Source organism: Lepus europaeus, chromosome 7 (genome assembly GCF_033115175.1).
Source record: "Lepus europaeus isolate LE1 chromosome 7, mLepTim1.pri, whole genome shotgun sequence".
In the NCBI taxonomy this organism is placed as follows: domain Eukaryota; kingdom Metazoa; phylum Chordata; class Mammalia; order Lagomorpha; family Leporidae; genus Lepus; species Lepus europaeus.
This window is the reverse complement of record NC_084833.1, coordinates 34,933,262-34,951,357: the sequence shown is the minus strand read 5'-3', so window position 1 is coordinate 34,951,357 and position 18,096 is coordinate 34,933,262. Positions and strand designations below refer to the sequence as shown.

The 18,096-nt window shown below is 38.2% G+C and overlaps 1 protein-coding gene across 1 annotated transcript; it reads left to right on the top strand.

Annotated features, from left to right (window-relative positions):
* Positions 1-611: 611 nt before the first annotated feature.
* ARL14EP (ADP ribosylation factor like GTPase 14 effector protein) lies at positions 612-14,652 on the top strand. Its single transcript, XM_062196370.1, has 5 exons — positions 612-718; positions 8,057-8,540; positions 9,953-10,080; positions 12,141-12,365; positions 13,464-14,652. The coding sequence occupies exons 2-5, from the start codon at positions 8,115-8,117 to the stop codon at positions 13,501-13,503; spliced, it is 819 nt and encodes a 272-aa protein (XP_062052354.1). The 5' UTR covers positions 612-718; positions 8,057-8,114; the 3' UTR covers positions 13,504-14,652.
* Positions 14,653-18,096: the final 3,444 nt, after the last annotated feature.

Sequence of the window (18,096 nt, the reverse complement as noted above, 5' to 3'; positions counted from 1 at the left end):
CCTCCTGTTCCTACCTTAAAATAGTTAACCGGTCAAAAAAGTTCGGTCTATGGCACTTTGAGCACACAATGATTCCAAGTGAATCAAATTCACCTTAAAATGGCACCTCCAGGTGGCAGACAACACAATTACATAAAGGATAATGTCTCTTCCCTCAGAAAATTTACAAGCGTCTTCCTGGATTCTATATCTTACTCAAAGTAACAGCTATTTTTATAGCATAATTTTAAAAGTGCACGTTGTGATATATTCTGAGATCTTCTATCCCTTAAATCAAGGGTCCTTCCTTGAGAGCCTTTTAACTCACTCTCCTTCAGGGGTTAGGCGCAAAAAATTGGGAGCAGAAGTTTGGTAACTTCGCGAAGACAATCCCAGTCAGCCACGCGTGTCTTTTGTAAGAGAAAGTCCCCGGAGATTTTCCAATTACCTAAACTCGGAGAAGAGATGGCAAACGCGAGCCAGCGCCTGAAGCAACTATTGCCCCGTCTTGAATCATTTACCAATCCTGTCACCGCGCCCTCTCCGCCTCCGGAGGCCACCCGGCTCTGTGCCGCTCTAGGCTTCTTTCAGGCTTCTCTCTATGATGGCGCTGAGCCTCTCTAGCCTGCACCCACCATCCTCTCAATGGTAACACGGAAACAAGCAGCAGAGCCAGCCGGGTGTGAACTCTGGGGACGCGGGTGCTTCCCTAACCCGGCGGAGGAGAGCTCAAGCTAAGGTACCAGGGGCCTGGGGACGGCTCTGGGAAGGAGTGGGGGGCACGAGCAGGGTTCCTAGGTGGAGAGGGAGACCGGGCGGCTGAGGGAGGTGGGAGCAGAGGCCCACACGTGAGGGGGATTCCAGCTGCAGCCGAAGGCCTCCTGCTACCTCCCGGGCTCTAGACCCTACCCGCGTCTTCACACCCACCTTCCTTTAGGTCAGAAATTACCCCTGTCTCTGCCGCTGCCGCTCTGAGCCCCCGGCGATCGTCACGAAACTCCGGATACATTCTGTACCTCGCCGGCTTTGTTCTTGAGTCCCGGTCCTCTAGGCCTAGCTGTTCCAAACAGCTGTTCGGTGGAGGCGAAGGGCAGGTTATTTATTTTTCCATCCTAGCCTCGCGATCACGGGTGCCCAGTGGACGCATCTGGTGCTTTGAATGATCTTAATGTAACAGAACTTGGGACGTTATGTGTGTAACCACTGCAGAGTTGGGGTAGCGATAGTAACGGGATCCTGGAGACCTGGTCACGTTGATTTGGGGGGGATTCTGCTTTCTTGGTGTGAGATGTTGGCAGTTTCAGAACTTGTAACAACTCAGAAGAGTTGTCTACAGAGTACCTGTTTTGTGCCAAAGAAGCCACAACTGTAGCCAGGTCCTAGAGGATTCCTTGGTCTCAAAGAGCATAGTATATAATAAGAAAGGCTAACAGTATCAAAAATAAATAAAAGCCCGTGATGAGTGCTATGAAAAGGGAAGTTCATGAAGTCTCATTGGTTGAAGTTGAAAATAACACCGTATAGCCCTTGCCTTCCAAAAGCTAAGAGGAAATAGAGAAAATGTTTCACTGTACTGTGAAAGTGTTGTGCATAACCAGAAAGAAGGACCTGTAATTGTATAGAGGTAAAGCTTCACCAGATAGGTAAAGACCGTGGTGGGGCCTTAAAGGATATGGTAGCATTGCCTGGCACAGAAAACTGGAGCTTTCCCAAGCAGAGAGGGCAATAGAAGGCATAGTGTCAGATAACTTTGTAAGTAGTGTAATTTGACCTGGAGTATGAGGGCATCACAACAAATAAAACAGGTGTCTAGACATAGGAAGTAGTGAGTTTTTTCATCAAAATGATTACAGTTCGGTTTCACAACCACCTAGCTTCTCTGGTGTAAGTACTGTTTGGAAATCTTGGCCACATCAAGAATAAGGAGAGCCTTCTTCAGTCCTCTTGGTCTGGAAATAACCTCTCAGTGTTGGAATCCCTCTTCTGCACTCATTGATATTCAGGTCTCAAAGGGGTTTGGAAGCCTGAAGAGTGTGTTATATTGTCCAGAAAATTGACAGGAAAGTACCTGGGACAAAATACTTGAAAATCAGAGGGGAGTGCATTAGTTTGAACTTAAAGTATGAGGAGCTAATTGAGAGGAATTCTTCGTATGAAATAAAATACTGGTGGGTTTTTTGGTTTTGATTTTTTTTTTTTTTTTTTTTGGAAAATACGTTCATTCTGCAAATATGGTTTTGAGTATCAGACACTGCTGGACTCTGTAAGTAACTACAGGTGCAACCTTCAGTTTCTTTTCCTGTAAATGTGGTACTACACAGTCAAGGTTGTTGTGAAGATTAATGAGATAATGTTTGTGCTTAGCACTATACCCAGCACTCATTGTGGCACTTTAACCAGATATTTTAAATGGTACCATGTATTATATTTTGGTTTGAAATTCTGTTTACCTTCCTTATTGGCCCTGAATCTTCCCACTCAGTTGGTGCCTACTCACATGTAGCATGGATAATTAATACAGGAAGATAATCATAAAAGCTTAACAGTTAAAATTTGCATGACTTTTGTGTAAATATGAGACCATAGCCAAAGCTGCTGATTTCAGTAGTTGGGGTAGATGAAATTATTTTTATTAAATAAGAAATAGTCTGGGAAAATGCTTTTTAAATTGTTAACACCCTATACAAAAAGAAACAATAACCCTAATTTTTTTCACAAAATGGTACACAAAAGCATCTTTCTATGAAATGTTTCTAGGCATGTGAGTGGACCTAAAAAGTAGATTCTTTTTGGCCGGCGCCGCGGCTCACTAGGCTAATCCTCCGCCTTGCAGCGCCGGCACACCGGGTTCTAGTCCCGGTCGGGACACCGATCCTGTCCCGGTTGCCCCTCTTCCAGGCCAGCTCTCTGCTGTGGCCAGGGAGTGCAGCGGAGGATGGCCCAAGTCCTTGGGCCCTGCACCCCATGGGAGACCAGGAAAAGCACCTGGCTCCTGCCATCGGATCAGCGCGCCTACCGCGGCGGCCATTGGAGGGTGAACCAACAGCAAAAGGAAGACCTTTCTCTCTGTCTCTCTCTCACTGTCCACTCTGCCTGTCAAAAAAAAAAAAAAAAAAAGTAGATTCTTTTTTGTATAAATTTCCTCATAATATTACACCTTGGGGCAGGGAAGTCCTTTGAACTTCTGCCAAACTTAGGATAATATAGACAATTGTGTTGTTATCTGTAATTGTTATCTGTAGTTGTCCATTGTGGATGTTTGTCTTAGCAGTTAACATGGCAATCAAGATGCCCCTATCCCATATTGGAGTGCCTGGATTTGATACCTACCTCTACTTCCTGACTCCAGATTCCTCCTAATGTAGGCCCTGGGAGTTGGCAGTGATGGAAGACCTGGATTTAGTTCCCAGCTCCTGGCTTTGGCCAGGCCCAATCCTAGTCCCAGCTGCCACCTGGGAAGTAAACCAGTTAATGGGAGCATTTTTTCACACTAACTCACTGCCTTGCACATTTACAAAAATTGTCATGCAAGTTAATTCCTACGGGTGCTTCTCCAAAAATTAGACTGACTGTAGCATGTTCCAACTGCTCAAAAATAATTATAAGCCCCTGTTTACAAGAGGGATGTTTTGAAAGACTGATAGGGTAATGACTATCTTGAAGAAGAAACAATTTAACTCTGCATTCTCCAGTTAAGAGTCCAGGTTAATAGTGGTTTAATATTAATTAGAAAATTTATGGAAGGAAGAAAATTTATATTATTTTCAAGAATGTCCAAGCAAAAACTTACTAGGAAAATTGACCCAAAATAAGTTAATCAATTATGTTTTCAGGAGCATCTAAATTAACTTAGAAATAGGTATTTATTGCACTAGCACAAGTTTCAGAATCTGCTAATAAATTCTTGTGAAGTAAGCAGTGACTTAGCTAAGATTAGAAAAAAAAACGGGGGGGGGGGGGGGGTCACGGTGGCATAGCAGATAAAGCCGGCATCTGCAGTGCTGGCTTCCCATATGGACGAAGGGCCCAGTCCTGGCTGCTCACTTCCGATCCAGCTCTCTGCTATGGCCTGGGAGGGCATTAAAAGATGGCCCAGGTCCTTGGGCCCCTGCACCCTCGTGGGAGACCGGAAAGAAGCTCCTGGCTCCTGGCTTTGGATCGGCACAGCTCCAACCGTTGCAGGCAGTTAGGGAGTGAACCAGTGGATGGAAGACCTCTCTCTCTCTGCCTCTTCTCTCTCTCTCTAACTGTGACTTTCAAATAAATAAATAAAATCTTAAAAAAATAAAACAGACTCCCAAAACCCAAGGAAAAGAATTTTGTGACTAAAAACTTATACATCAAGTAAATTACTTTAAAGGGTAAAATATATTATTAGATATGTTTTCTAAAATAAACTAGCTAATTCACAAGATCACATTTTCTATCAAGTATGGTCAGGGCAGCCCATGTTTACACTTCATGATAAAAAAGATGATAACATTAGTGCCTACAAATTGGTGAGATCATTTACGTATATAAGGAATCTGTGGCCTTAAAACGACATTAAGCTTTAGCAGTTTCTGTATTGTGCTGTGGGAGAGTTGGCCCAGCTTCCTTGTTTGTATTGACTGTAAGAAATGTCAGAGCCATATTTGTGTCCCATACAAGTATTTGCTAAGATACATTACCATATGGATTGAGGTTGTTTTGTGATTTTATTTCTGGCTTTTTTTCCCCCCACTTCTCAGTTTATATTTACCTAGTTTTTGTTTGAAAATGAAAAAAGAGTAAGTATGTGATATAAGCCTTTTTATCTGATATGATTGGAACCTGTGTTTGTTAAATTTTAAAAGATTGTTAAAACTGAATAAAAGAAAATAAACATATTCTGTTATAACAGGTTTAACATTTGACTTAAAATACAAACCTGTACATTTATTTACCATTTTTTTGTTGTTGTTGTTATAGAGACCAGGGACATTTCTTTGTATATGCATTTATTGATTACTATTTCTCTTTACAGAAATCACATCATGTATTATCTAAGAGTTTTTCTACTAGCTGTTTTTTTAAAATGTGGAGCAAAGCTTGAAAACACTTGGAAAATTGCAAAGTCCTAGATTTTACAATACCTTATCACTACTTGGATTGAATAGTTCACAACTTTTTTCGGCAGCAGTTTTTTTCCTAGTGTATTGTATTTGTTGCGTCTCAAGAATTCAACATAGCTTTTAAATCTGATTTGAAAAATAACATTTTATGGGGGCCAGTGCTGTGGTACAACAGGTTAAAGCCCTGGCCTGAAGCGCCAGCATCCCATATGGGTGCTGGTTCTAGTTCTAACTGCTCCTCTTCCAATCCAGCTCTCTGCTATGGCCTGGGAAAGCAGTAGAAGATGGCCCAAATGCTTGGGCCCCTGCACCCTCATGAGAGACCCAGAAGAAGCTCCTGCCTCCTGGCTTTGGATCGGCGCAGCTCCGGAGGGCCGTTGCAGCCAATTGGGGAGTGAACCATCAGATGGAAGACCACTTTGTCTCTACCTCTCTGTGTAACTCTGTCTTTCAAATAAATAAAATAAATCTTTTTTAAAAAAAAAAAAAAAAGAAAAAGAACATTATGAAAAATTACAAATAGGAATTATGGAAAATAGTGAGATACTTGTGTATATGATACTCAACATTCTTTTTCTTATTTAAGATTTATTTATTTAAAGATGGAGCAACAAGGGATCTTAAACTTAAATCTGTTGGTTCACTCCCCAAATGGCCACAACAGCCAGAGCTGGTCCAGGCCAAAGCCAGGAGCTGTGTAGGATCCAGGGGTCCAAGTATTCAGACCATCTTCCGTTGCCTTCTCAGGCACATTACCAGGAAATTGGATGGGAAGGAGAGCAGCTGGGATTTAAACCAGTACAGCAATATGGGATGCTGGCATTGCAAGCAGCAGCTTAATCCTGTGAGCCACAGTGCTGGCCCCCTCAGCCATATTTTCGGTAAATCTCTTTGAAAAACAAAAAAAAAGGATTTCTCTGCAGATGTATCAACAAATATGGGGTCTATTACTTATTTTAGTTATGTATTTGTGTTTTTCATAAACAATATAATTTTGTGGGTATAAAATAAATGTTAATGATGCTATAATGATAATGATAATCCCTGGCAACTTTTTTTTTTTTACTTAAGATTGTCTTTGAGCTTTATCCAAGTCAATTTGTGTATGTTATTCATTTTAACAGTTATTTAGGAATCCCCTGTATGAGAAATCCATAATTTCTCATTCTTCACAATAGGTTATTTCTCATATTTCACTACTAAAAGCAGTAAGTACTGAAAGTTCTTCTATGTAACTTGTGCTTATATTGGAAATATTTTTTTCCAGCACAGTCATCAAGAACTGAAGAAAGTTCTAGAGTGTACAGTGTTTCAGTCTTACAAGAAAATGCCAAAAGCTTTCTAAAGCAGTTAACATCAGTTTGTTTCCTACCAGTGTATAAGGAACATGTAAGAATTATCTACATCTTAGCCAGCACTAGGATACCAGATTTTTACATTTTTTCCAGCAAAATGTTTAGAAATACTACTTAATTTACGTTTTCCTGAGAACCACTAAGTAGATACTTTGCATGCAAATATGGATTTGTTTCCTTTCTCTATGAATTCCCCATGCATTTGTTTAGTTTTCTGATGGATTCTGTGTCACTTTCTAATTGACTTTTAGAAGTCAAGAACTTTTCGAATATTTGAGATAATAATCCTAACAATACTTTTCAAGTGTTTTCTTTTTTCCTCAGTTATAACAGAAATGTATATAAACAATGTTGACATATAACCAAATACATCATTCTTTCTTTTAATGTGTACTTTCCTTTTGGAAAAAATTTTCCATACTCCCATATTAAAATATCCTATACATATGCTCTCATAAACATTTTTACAGATTTTTCTCAGGTTTAATTCTTTGATCTGTGTGTAACTTTGTGCAAGACATCCTTTTTTTTTTTTTTTTAAGATTTATTTATTTTGAAAGAGTTATAGGGAAAGGGAGAGAGACCGAGATCTTCCATGTACTGCTTCATTCCCCAGATGTCTACAATGACCAGCATTGGGCCAGGCAAAGCCAGGAGCTTCATGGGAGTCTCCCATGTGGGAGGCAGAGGCCCGAACACTTGGGCCATCTTCTGCTGCTTTTCCCAGGGAGCTGGATCAGAAGTAGAGCAGCCGAGACTCAAATCAGCACCCATATGAAATACCAGCATCACAGGCGGTGGCTTTACCTGCTATGCCACAACACCACCCTCTGTGCAAGACATCTTTTTCCAAATAGTTAGCTAGTTAAAATCCAGCTACCTGCTGATTAATTTATAGTACCACGTGTCATAATGCACCAGGCCCTCATGTATTCATGGAGCTATTTGTCCATACCACAGTTTTAATTATAATGGCTTTATAGTAAATCAATATCTTACTTTATTTTCCCAAAGGATTTCTTTGAACCTTTAATCTTCAATATAGACCTACATGCTGAAGTCCAAGAGGGCTGGGGATGGAATATCTGATGGGAGTTTGATTAGCATTGAATTTATAGATGAATTCCTAGATAATTAACATATTTACCATAGTCAGGTTTTCCATGATATACAGCCTCTTTTATTTAAGGGTTTTTTTTTTTTTTTAAGTTCGATAATTTTCTCCGTAAAGATCTTGCATATCTTTTTGTAAGATTCGTGTATTTTGCAAGGTATTGTGTAACGTTTTGGTTTACAGCATCCCTATTTTAATAGTTTGTCTGTTGAACTTGTATTTCTCATGTAGATATTCATGTTATCTTTGCATAATGTTTCTTCCTTTTCAGTTCTTACATTTATTAATACGATCTTAAGTAAAAGCTACTAGAGCAGGTGTTCTTGGTCAGTTCTGGCTTTACGGGGAATGCTCTTCTCATATTTGATGATTTTAATGTTTATTGTAGGCTTTTGGTTTCATTCCTGTTAACAGTTTTCTTCATTTTAAGTGGGTGTTGAAGTTTATCAAAAGCTATCTCAGTTTCCCTTATAAAATGCTGCACAAATATAACTATCTTTAATGTTTTTTTCTAGGGTGACCAGCATATAACCTGCTGAAGAAAGAAAATTGGAAAATTTACTAAAACCAAGAATGATGGATCCATGTTCCGTTGGAGTCCAGCTTCGTACCACAAATGAGTGTCATAAAACCTATTATACTCGTCACACAGGTTTCAAGACTTTGCAAGAACTGTCATCAAATGATATGCTTTTACTTCAACTTAGAACTGGAATGACACTTTCTGGGAACAATACAATTTGCTTCCATCATGTAAAAATTTACATTGATAGATTTGAGGATTTGCAGAAGTCATGTTGTGACCCATTTAATATACATAAAAAACTAGCCAAAAAAAATCTGCACGTGATTGACTTAGATGATGCCACTTTTCTGAGTGCAAAATTTGGAAGACAGCTTGTACCTGGTTGGAAGCTTTGTCCAAAATGTACTCAGATAATCAATGGAAGCGTGGATGTTGATTCTGAAGACCGCCAGAGAAGAAAACCTGAATCAGATGTATGTATAGTAGTCATTTTTTCTACCGTATGACTTCTAGACTGTGACATTTAACTACAAGGAAGTCATACTTACCTCATCATTCGTTAGCATACAGTTTATTTAGAATTGGATAACTGAAAGTAAGTAGTGTGGCCAAATATTTCTTTATACCCAGTGTCAGAATAAAGAATAAATAAAGTAGACTTATGAAAACCATGACAATATGCCCTCACTAAGCTGCAACTTGTAGTGCTGAAACATTAGAAGTGGCTTTTAGAGCATTCTCGCAAAGTTGGAGCTTAACTAACATAGTTTCTTTTCTGACGCTACAATAACTAAATGGAACATGCCAGCCAGCCTGGGTCTTTATTGCAGGATGAGGTCCTCCTTTTATGAAGAATTTGGAAATCACTGCTTTAAAGGGAGCATCAAAGAAGTGACTTGAATAATTATTTTTTCTTTCAATCTTCCTTTGACACTGTCCAAGTCTTGTTTGAGTTTCTAAAATGCTTTTGAGTTCTTTTGCTTTTCTAGCTCTGAAGTTTTCATAGGGTCAAGACTGATTTTAGGATCCCTGTAGTCCAAAAGCATAAATTTTTACATGTAAAGTATTAAATATTTTATACTCCCTTCCTCATTCACATGCCTACATACAAATTATTTAACTATACCAGAACAAGTTATAATTCTTGCGCTGGAATAGTTTCTCACTTTTCTCCTTTCCATTATATTAATAAGCCAGGTTAAAATAATTAAAACTTTAAATTATATGTTTGTTTTTCTTTGTTTGCTTCCCAGAGAACCATCTCCAGGACGGAGTGTTATCTGCAATTCATACTGGACCTTTTGATATTCTCACTGTAGATGCCTTCACCTCATCTGTCTGTTGCTCTTGTGGAATATTTCACATGAAGCATTTTTCCACAAAATAACAAACTTAAGTCCTTAATCCCTAAAATTTTGTTTTGCCAAAGCTTTTATAAAAGAGGACAATATTATTTGCAGTTTTGGAACCATAATCTCTGCTCTTAGAAAACATATATATAAAATATAATAATAAAACTTCCTGAAGGACCCAGAATCATCCTTCGGCATCTCAGTTATGTGTCACTGCGTTACAGCAGTTATCTGCTTTTTCCTAACCTGGGAACAGCCATTGCAGTTTGCACCATGCTTGTCTGCACCTAATATACCAGAGACTAAAATCATATCATGAAAATGTTATTACTCAAATGACCAATCAGCTCTGAATATAGCTTAGCATTGTGGAAATTTTATTGCACTTGAGTTCTAAAATTGTGTGCACATGCACGCGCATTCTAGACTGTCTCATAGGTTAAGGAATGATCTGGATTAACATTAAGTGAATATTAATGTGTTTATCATGTGATGTCAAGACTTGAGTTGGTAATTTCTTTCTCTTTTTTCAGGGAAGAACTGCTAAAGCTTTGAGGTCATTACAGTTTACAAATCCAGGAAAGCAAACTGAATTTGCTCCAGAAACTGGTAAAAGAGAAAAAAGAAGGCTTACCAAAAATGCAACTGCTGGTTCAGATAGGTGGGCTATGTGTGACATAAGACATCTGTTAATTTGCTCCTTCTCATCAATATTGTTCCCCTACTTTTCTCTTAGTTTCCAATTTTCTGTGTAGACATTTTAAATTGGATAATGTGAAATGAGTAAACATTTCCAAAGTCGTTGGTTTTTCTTCATAGAAATTAAGGCATCTGTTTCAACTTTATAAAAAGTTATTTCTAAGAAGGTAGCAGTGAAGTGACAAAATGACAAAATAATATTTTGGAATGAGACTTAAAATAATTGAAAACCTGTGTACCTTAGAATTAAAATAATTCAGTTTTTTGAAAACCACTGATAATATATAATTAATATATCAACTCTTAAGTGGTAGCTAAAATGTAAATGTATGAAAATACAAGATACTTTTTTATTTTTTAAATGTTATATAGAAATAGTTCTGATATAGCCAATAAAACAAATAAGAGAACTAAATGGTTTAGAAAATGAGTATTTTAAGTTGAGCATTTCTACAATATTATTTGACAAACAAATGTCATTATAATGACCAGAAATTACAGTCAACATTTCTACTAATGCTATTTATTTCATATGTTAAGATTTCCATTGAGTAATTTAAATATTTTTAGGTCATATTTACTAGAATCCATTAAAGAATAAAATGCAATTGCAATATAAATACCTATAGGGTAGTATGCTGTAATAGAAATAAAATGACAGGGGTGGGTATTTACTTTAGTGGTTAAGATGCCTCTTGGAACACTCACTTCCCATTTGTGTGCCTCAATTCAGGTGCCAGCTCTGGTCCCAATTCCAGCCTCTTGCTAATGTGAACCCTGGGAAGAGCAGGTGATGGGCCAGCGCCGTGGCTCAATAGGCTAATCCTCCACCTTGCGGCGTCGGCACACCGGGTTCTAGTCCCGGTCGGGGCACCGGATTCTGTCCCGGTTGCCCCTCTTCCAGGCCAGCTCTCTGCTGTGGCCCAGGAGTGCAGTGGAGGATGGCCCAAGTGCTTGGGCCCTGTACCCCATGGGAGACCAGGAGAAGTACCTGGCTCCTGCCTTCGGATCAGCGCAGTGCGCCGGCCACGGTGGCCATTGGAGGGTGAACCAACAACAAAGGAAGACCTTTCTCTCTGTGTCTCTCTCACTGTCCACTCTGCCTGTCAAAAAAAAACAAAAACAGTTGATGGCTCAAGTGGGTGTGTCCTTGCCACTAATGTGGGAGACCTGGATTGATCCTGCTCCCAACTCTTGGCATGTGGGGGAGTGAACCAGTGGATAGGAGCTGTGTGTGTATAAAATAAAAAATATCTAAATTTTTTAATAATAAATATAAAACTTTACAGAGCAGTGAAAAGATTGGTGGCCAATAAAGTGAACCACTGTTAACTAGCCACACTCCTTGTTTTTTTTAAGGTAAAGGGAAAATCATTTTAACAAAAATTGCTTACCTTTTGGACAAAGTTCTTATACATTCCTTTGGTGTTTATGTTTAAATTTACTTCACAAGACGTATTTAGGCTTTCTGTATTTGTCTCAACACTATAGAGTTCTGTGTCTTCATACGAAGCTCATTTGTTACTGATTGTAGAGTAAGCCTGGTAACTTATGTACCACTTTGATAGGATCTCATCGCTAATGCAAAATTCTTTTTTTTCTTTTTTAAGATTTATTTATTTATTTGAAAGGCCGAGTCACAGAGAGGCAGAGGTGTAGAGAGTCTTCCATCCAATGATTCACTCCATAGTTGGTCTCAACGGCTGGAGCTGCGCCGATCGGTAGCCAGGAGCTAAGAGCTTCTTCTGGGTCTTCCACGTGGGTGCAGGGGCCCAAGAACTTGAGCCATCTTCTACTGCTTTTCTAGGCCATAGCAAAGAGCTGGATTGGAAGTGGAGCAGCCAGGACCCAAACTGGCAGCCATAAGGGATGCCAGCACTGCAGGTGGCAGCTTTACCCCCTATGCCACAGTGCTGGCCCCATGCAAAATTCTTATCACCTTAAATTTTTTATTACCTAATTTTCAGTTAACTATTCAAGAACAGTATTTGTGAGGTGTAATTCATTGTGTTTTATTTACAGACAGGTGATCCCAGCGAAGAGTAAGGTTTATGATAGCCAGGGTCTCCTGATTTTCAGTGGGATGGATCTCTGTGACTGCCTTGATGAAGACTGCTTGGGATGTTTCTATGCTTGTCCTGCCTGTGGATCTACCAAATGCGGAGCTGAATGCCGCTGTGACCGCAAGTGGCTATATGAGCAAATTGAAATCGAAGGGGGAGAGATAATTCATAACAAACATGCTGGGTAATTTGTAGTGTCAAACTATGAGGTCTTTAAAGGTTCTCATTCTATTTCTAAAGTTCTGGCTTTCTAAGATAGATTTGAAGCTTGATTGCCAAATGACAAAGATTTAACTACCTGAAAATGTATTCAGTATGCACTGATGTTGCGTTTTGAGTGCTTCCTCAACATTCATTATTTGATATAAATTTAGATGAGCAGTTTCTCAGCAGTCTGTTTTAAGCCTGCCTAGGTCAATGTCAAGTAACATAGGCAGTCCTCAATTTGCATAGTTCCCATAGGGCACAAATTTCAGTGACATGATTTAGTTAAAAAACACCAAGTCTTCTAACAGCATGATTCAGTTTCATATATCCCAGGATATTAGCTATGAGTAATTGTATGAAGTAGCACTTCCCTGCTAGTTCCTCAGTCCACAGAGTATTATGTAAATAACAGGTATACTTAATGATCAGGAACCAGCCATGTTTCTTCTTTCAAATTCTGTGAGTGATTGGTTTCTGTGTGTCTGTTATTCAGTTCACTCACAGCAAAGCATGTAGTTACATTGTCACTGAAGTGAAATTTTATACAAGTAGATAATCAGAAGAATTGGCCAATAAAGATGAAAATGCAGCCAATAAATGAAAAAAATGGTAACACTGGAAGTGAAATTTGAATTTAACATAAATGGAATAGTACATAATATCACAGCTTTGGGAGTGTTATTACTGCTGTTTTAGATTCTAGTTATGTACCAGAGGAACTCAGTGAGGGCAGGCTTACAAACATAAATGAGAAACCTGGTTGTGATGAAAAGGGTGACTATGTCTCAGGAAAGCTTCACGAAAGGATACATAATGTGACTGCAGACGTATGCAGTATTGAAAGTACAATGAAATGGTGGAATCTGATTTAAACATAAAAGGAGTATGATGACTTTCTATAGTGTACAAATGATACTCAGTATCATACAGAGTTATTTGACAGGAAAAAAGGGCAAATACCATTGAACTACTCGATTAATTTTTTACAATAAAATAAAATAACGCTGTCAACATTTAAGCCTTTTTTCATTTCCTTGTATATTTATAACTGACAGAGTTTTTAATGTTTTGACAGATTTTTAACGGCTTGGAGCAGTTTTAATTTTCCCCACTGATTGATTATTCAGATTACTTTGCATGGCCATTTTTATGGTCCCTCAGTACCATTGCAAAATGAGGACTGCGTGCAGCTGGGGACAATGCCTACTTCAGGGGAAATGATTTTGATTCAACTGACTAATTGAGTATAACTATTTGGAAATAATCTACATATCTAAGTCATAAGATACATTGCTTTTTCTTATTCTTCAAAGAAAAATAAATCTTCAATATTATAAATCTTTGTACAATGCATTCTCTGTGAAAATATGTTCTTAGGGACAAAAAAAGCATCGTATTCTGTTTATGTATAAAGCACAAGTTTACATACGACGCATAAACAGATAATACATTAATCTGTAGTGTTAAAATTGTATGAAGTGGTTGCCTAGGTTTAAAAGGTCTAAAAATGCTCCTTAAGGGAATGATAATGAAAAGAAGGTAGAGAAACACTGGCTGGGCTGGGATGAACCAGGAGCCAGGTCCTCAGTCCAGGTCTTCCATGTGGGTGGCAGAGACCCAGTCACTTGAGCCCATCACCTGCTGCCTCCCAGAGTGCACACTAACAGGAAGCTGGAACTCAAACCAAGGCACTCTAACATGAGATGCAGGCGGTCCAACTGGCAGCTTAACTGCTAGGCCAAACACCTGCCCATGGAATCATCTTTGTTGGGAAAAATGGCTTTAATTTAAATTGCTGTATTCCAGCATTCCTTGGTGGGACATTACCCTGTTATTTTAAGATAGTAATAAGTTTTTCAAGGGAAAATTTCCTAAACAATTTTGATAGTGTTTGTTCATCGTGCCCATTTAGGGAACCAGACTTATGATAATACAGAGAAAGGTACATCTGATTTAGAAAAGGCTACGATACGAGTAAAAGCCATGTTTTGGAAAAATTACATCACAATTCCACTTACTGTTTCTTAATATAAAATGATGGAAATTATACAGTGAAACATCTAGCTCCTTATTATATTTTGCATATTATTAAGGTGGCTAAATTACTTCAGAATTCTATTCATCTGGAAAGTAAAAATAAAACTTATATAAACAGTTGACTCCTATGTGCAGATCCTAGTAGAAAAGTTGCTGACCTTACAAGTGTTACACAAAGTAAAAATGTATATGTGTATTTGAATAAAGTGTCATCCCATGTGACTGAATTTTCTCTTTGTTTTTATAAATACATGTAAGAAAATAGCTATGTACCTTTGGGATATCGTATATTGTATTCTTCTGTTTTTAAAATATTGTGTCTCCTATGTAAGAAGCTATTCTACAACCTGACAGTCTTTTCTAAAACTGCTTTCATGACATAAATTCAAGTAAGTAATTTAGCAAATGAATTTTGAGATATACATACCTACATGCATACATATATGGTGATTTGCTAGTAAAAGAATATAAGTTTCAGTTTGGTTCTTAACCTTTTGGAAGCCAAAGACAACTGTGAGACTGATGAAAGCTTTCACATGTATCCTCAGAAAAATTCCTGCAACCATGTGCTCAGAAATAACATTCAGAACCCCTGAGCGTGCACTGGACTGCTTATGTAATATGAAATATTCTGTAAACCATTTGATTTTTTTAAAGTGACTGTGACTGTCTGATTTGGTATGTAGTGTTGTAGATTTTTTTATTTTTTCCTCTTTTTTAACCAGCATTTCAGTTCTTAAAGGAGCTGCTGGTACCCAGAAAAGTCTCACTGTGGTCTCTTACACCCCTCACATCCAAAATTGAGTCACAGTGTAGAAAACAGGTGTCTTATCTGGACTGAACTTTGATACAGATTTTCCACGTCCGTTATGGCTACCCTGCTGGAAGTAGCTAACATCCTTGTGCAGAATTCATGTGACCTCTTAGTTTTTAGTGACATCTGCTGGTATCTTCATGGACATAAACTGCTCCATGCTGCTACTGCTTCTTCCTAATCTCTTCACTTCTGAATTAAACTCTGAATGGGTAATTACATAATACCCTGCCAAAGTTGGAATTAAAAAACAATATTGAAATAAAATGATTTCTCTTTGTCACACTCTTAGGTATTTCTCAATAGAAGCCAACTGTGTTGGCTTTTTTCTTTATTTAAGAATATGAATGGGGATACATAAATATACATGGGAAATTCTGGGTTGGTTTTCATTTATTTCCAAGTTGAGTTACTTGAAGAAATGATGTTAGTATTCTTGAAAACCAAAACACTGTTGACACTTAGTTTGAAAGTGTAATAGACAGTATGCTGTAACTAGATTATTCATAATGGCATTGCTTTGAGGACTGACTGACAAGATTAATTCCCAAAAACAAGAGTAAAGCAGATTATAAACAGATAATAATACAGCCTTATTAAATGAAAAAAAAAATTTGAAAGTATTTTAAATGTAAAAAGACTTTATTGCAGCCCTATACAATGACATGAATAAAATGTATTGCTTCCTTCCTCCCCCAAACTAGAGAGTGATTTCTTTGTTAAACAAGCAATGAGTAGAAGCTTCATGTCACTACAAGCAAACATTTTACTTTTTAAGAGTTGCCCTAGTCTACCTAGACTATGGTTTGGAAATTAATGGACTTACTGAAACTAAAGCATTTGCAAACAAATAAACACACCTTCCAACTTCTAATACCTGAAAACAGTAAGTTTGGGACTCCTAATTTTTACTGTAAACTTGCTGGATTATACACCACTCTTTTTTTGCGCTCAGTTCTTTCCAGAGGCACATTTTCAATTGAAGGCACATTTTATTTTAATAAAACCCAAACTGGCTTCTTGAGAGCATCAAAACTAAGATTGAAAGAATACAGGCTTGAAAAGGAGACCTGAAATAATTCAAATTGCAAATGTTAGCTCTATAAACAGCTCTTTGTCGTCACCAACAAGTTACATTGAATAAATTGATGAATCCAAAATTGTTTTTTATTGAATGTTGAGGCAGTACTGGAGTTACTTTGAAAATTAAATCAGTAATTTGGTAGTATAAGGTAAAGTGTAGCAATACTGCTGCTTTGTGAATGGATATTACAAAGATTTGGAGCCGGCGCCGCGGCTCACTAGGCTAATCCTCCACCTTTCAGCGCCGGCACACCGGGTTCTAGTCCCGGTCGGGGCACCGATCCTGTCCCGGTTGCCCCTCTTCCAGGCCAGCTCTCTGCTGTGGCCAGGGAGTGCAGTGGAGGATGGCCCAAGTGCTTGGACCCTGCACCCCATGGGAGACCAGGAGAAGCACCTGGCTCCTGCCATCGGATCAGCGCGGTGCGCCGGCCGCAGCGCGCTACCGCGGCGGCCATTGGAGGGTGAACCAACGGCAAAAAAGGAAGACCTTTCTCTCTGTCTCTCTCTCTCACTGTCCACTCTGCCTGTAAAAAAAAAAAAAAAAAAAAAAAGATTTGGGTGAAGTATAATTTTACCATTAGGAAGGCTAAAATGATTCATGAATGTTCAATAATTCTGGAATCATAAGGTTCTATAAATAAGTTATATGCCCTTCCCAGTGGCTATTTATTGTGACACTGACTTGACTTCCTCTTTTATTTCAGTTTAGTCTAGTGAGGTTAGTTCAATTAATAAAAGATAGCTGAGAGTGCCAATCTGAAGTGATCTGGAGAAAAGTATCACCTGAGCTTTTTGCTTTGTGTTTTTTCTGTTTCCTTTGGTAAGTAAGAATTTTTTTTTAAAGCCACCAAGTTTCTAGCCATTTAGGGAGAAGTAACAGACTATGCAAAGATAATTTTTATGTAAAATACAGAACTTATAATTTGGTGCATGCAAATAAGTTTATTTCATCCCAAATAATTTGGCTCATTGCATTTCTAAATTGGATGATAAGACTTTCCTATATAAATTGTTGAAAAAACATTTCCTTTTCAGTAAGTTTCCAGTTCATTTCCCAAAGGTATAATTGAACAATTGCTTATTTTATGCCTCAACAGGCTTCTTGTGTTAAAGAACTAGACGTAGATTTAAGGGTCCAAGAACAACTAAACCTCCCTAACAGACCAAGCTTCACACTGGATGATATACCCACAAATCATATTAGGAGACTCCTCAAACCTTTTAAGGGATATGACTCTTGGAAACAGTTAATATACTACATTTTGATTTTCATTTGCCCCAACTGAATTTGGCCAGAAGCTTAGAAGTTGATCAGATGTTACAGAAACACTGTTCAGATGATGAAATTATGAGTTGAGCCATTCAAGTTTCTATCAGGAATTTGAACAGACAATAAATGAGGAAAAAAGGCTGCATTTTGTATAAGGGAAATAGCCAAGGTTTTGTATTATAATGCTAGTGCACTATACCTAAACACTTAAAAACGTGATGTTGAGTTACTAGAGCTATGATCAGGTTAAGATACAAGTGACCAGTTAAAATCCCCCATTTTCATATATGTCCCTGCAGCAAGCACACTTATATTTACCTTAATGAGTTCTTTAACCCAAAGAATTTTGCTAGCATACTTGCTCTTCTACTTAAAACAAAAGGACCTGGAGGTCTAGTATTAGGCTCCTGCATATGTTAGTATTATATCCTTGGATAACTCTGAACCAGTGGTTCTCAAACTTGAGCAGTTGGGATCACCTGGTAGCAGTGCTAAACCACAAAC

Excerpts from the sequence above, each read along its gene's own strand:
- ARL14EP (XM_062196370.1), top strand. The coding sequence starts at position 8,115 with ATGATGGATCCATGTTCCGTTGGAGTCCAGCTTCGTACCACAAATGAG. Across the intron at positions 8,541-9,952 it reads GAAGAAAACCTGAATCAGAT|GGAAGAACTGCTAAAGCTTT; the intron begins GTATGTATAGTA and ends CTCTTTTTTCAG. Across the intron at positions 10,081-12,140 it reads GCAACTGCTGGTTCAGATAG|ACAGGTGATCCCAGCGAAGA; the intron begins GTGGGCTATGTG and ends TTTTATTTACAG.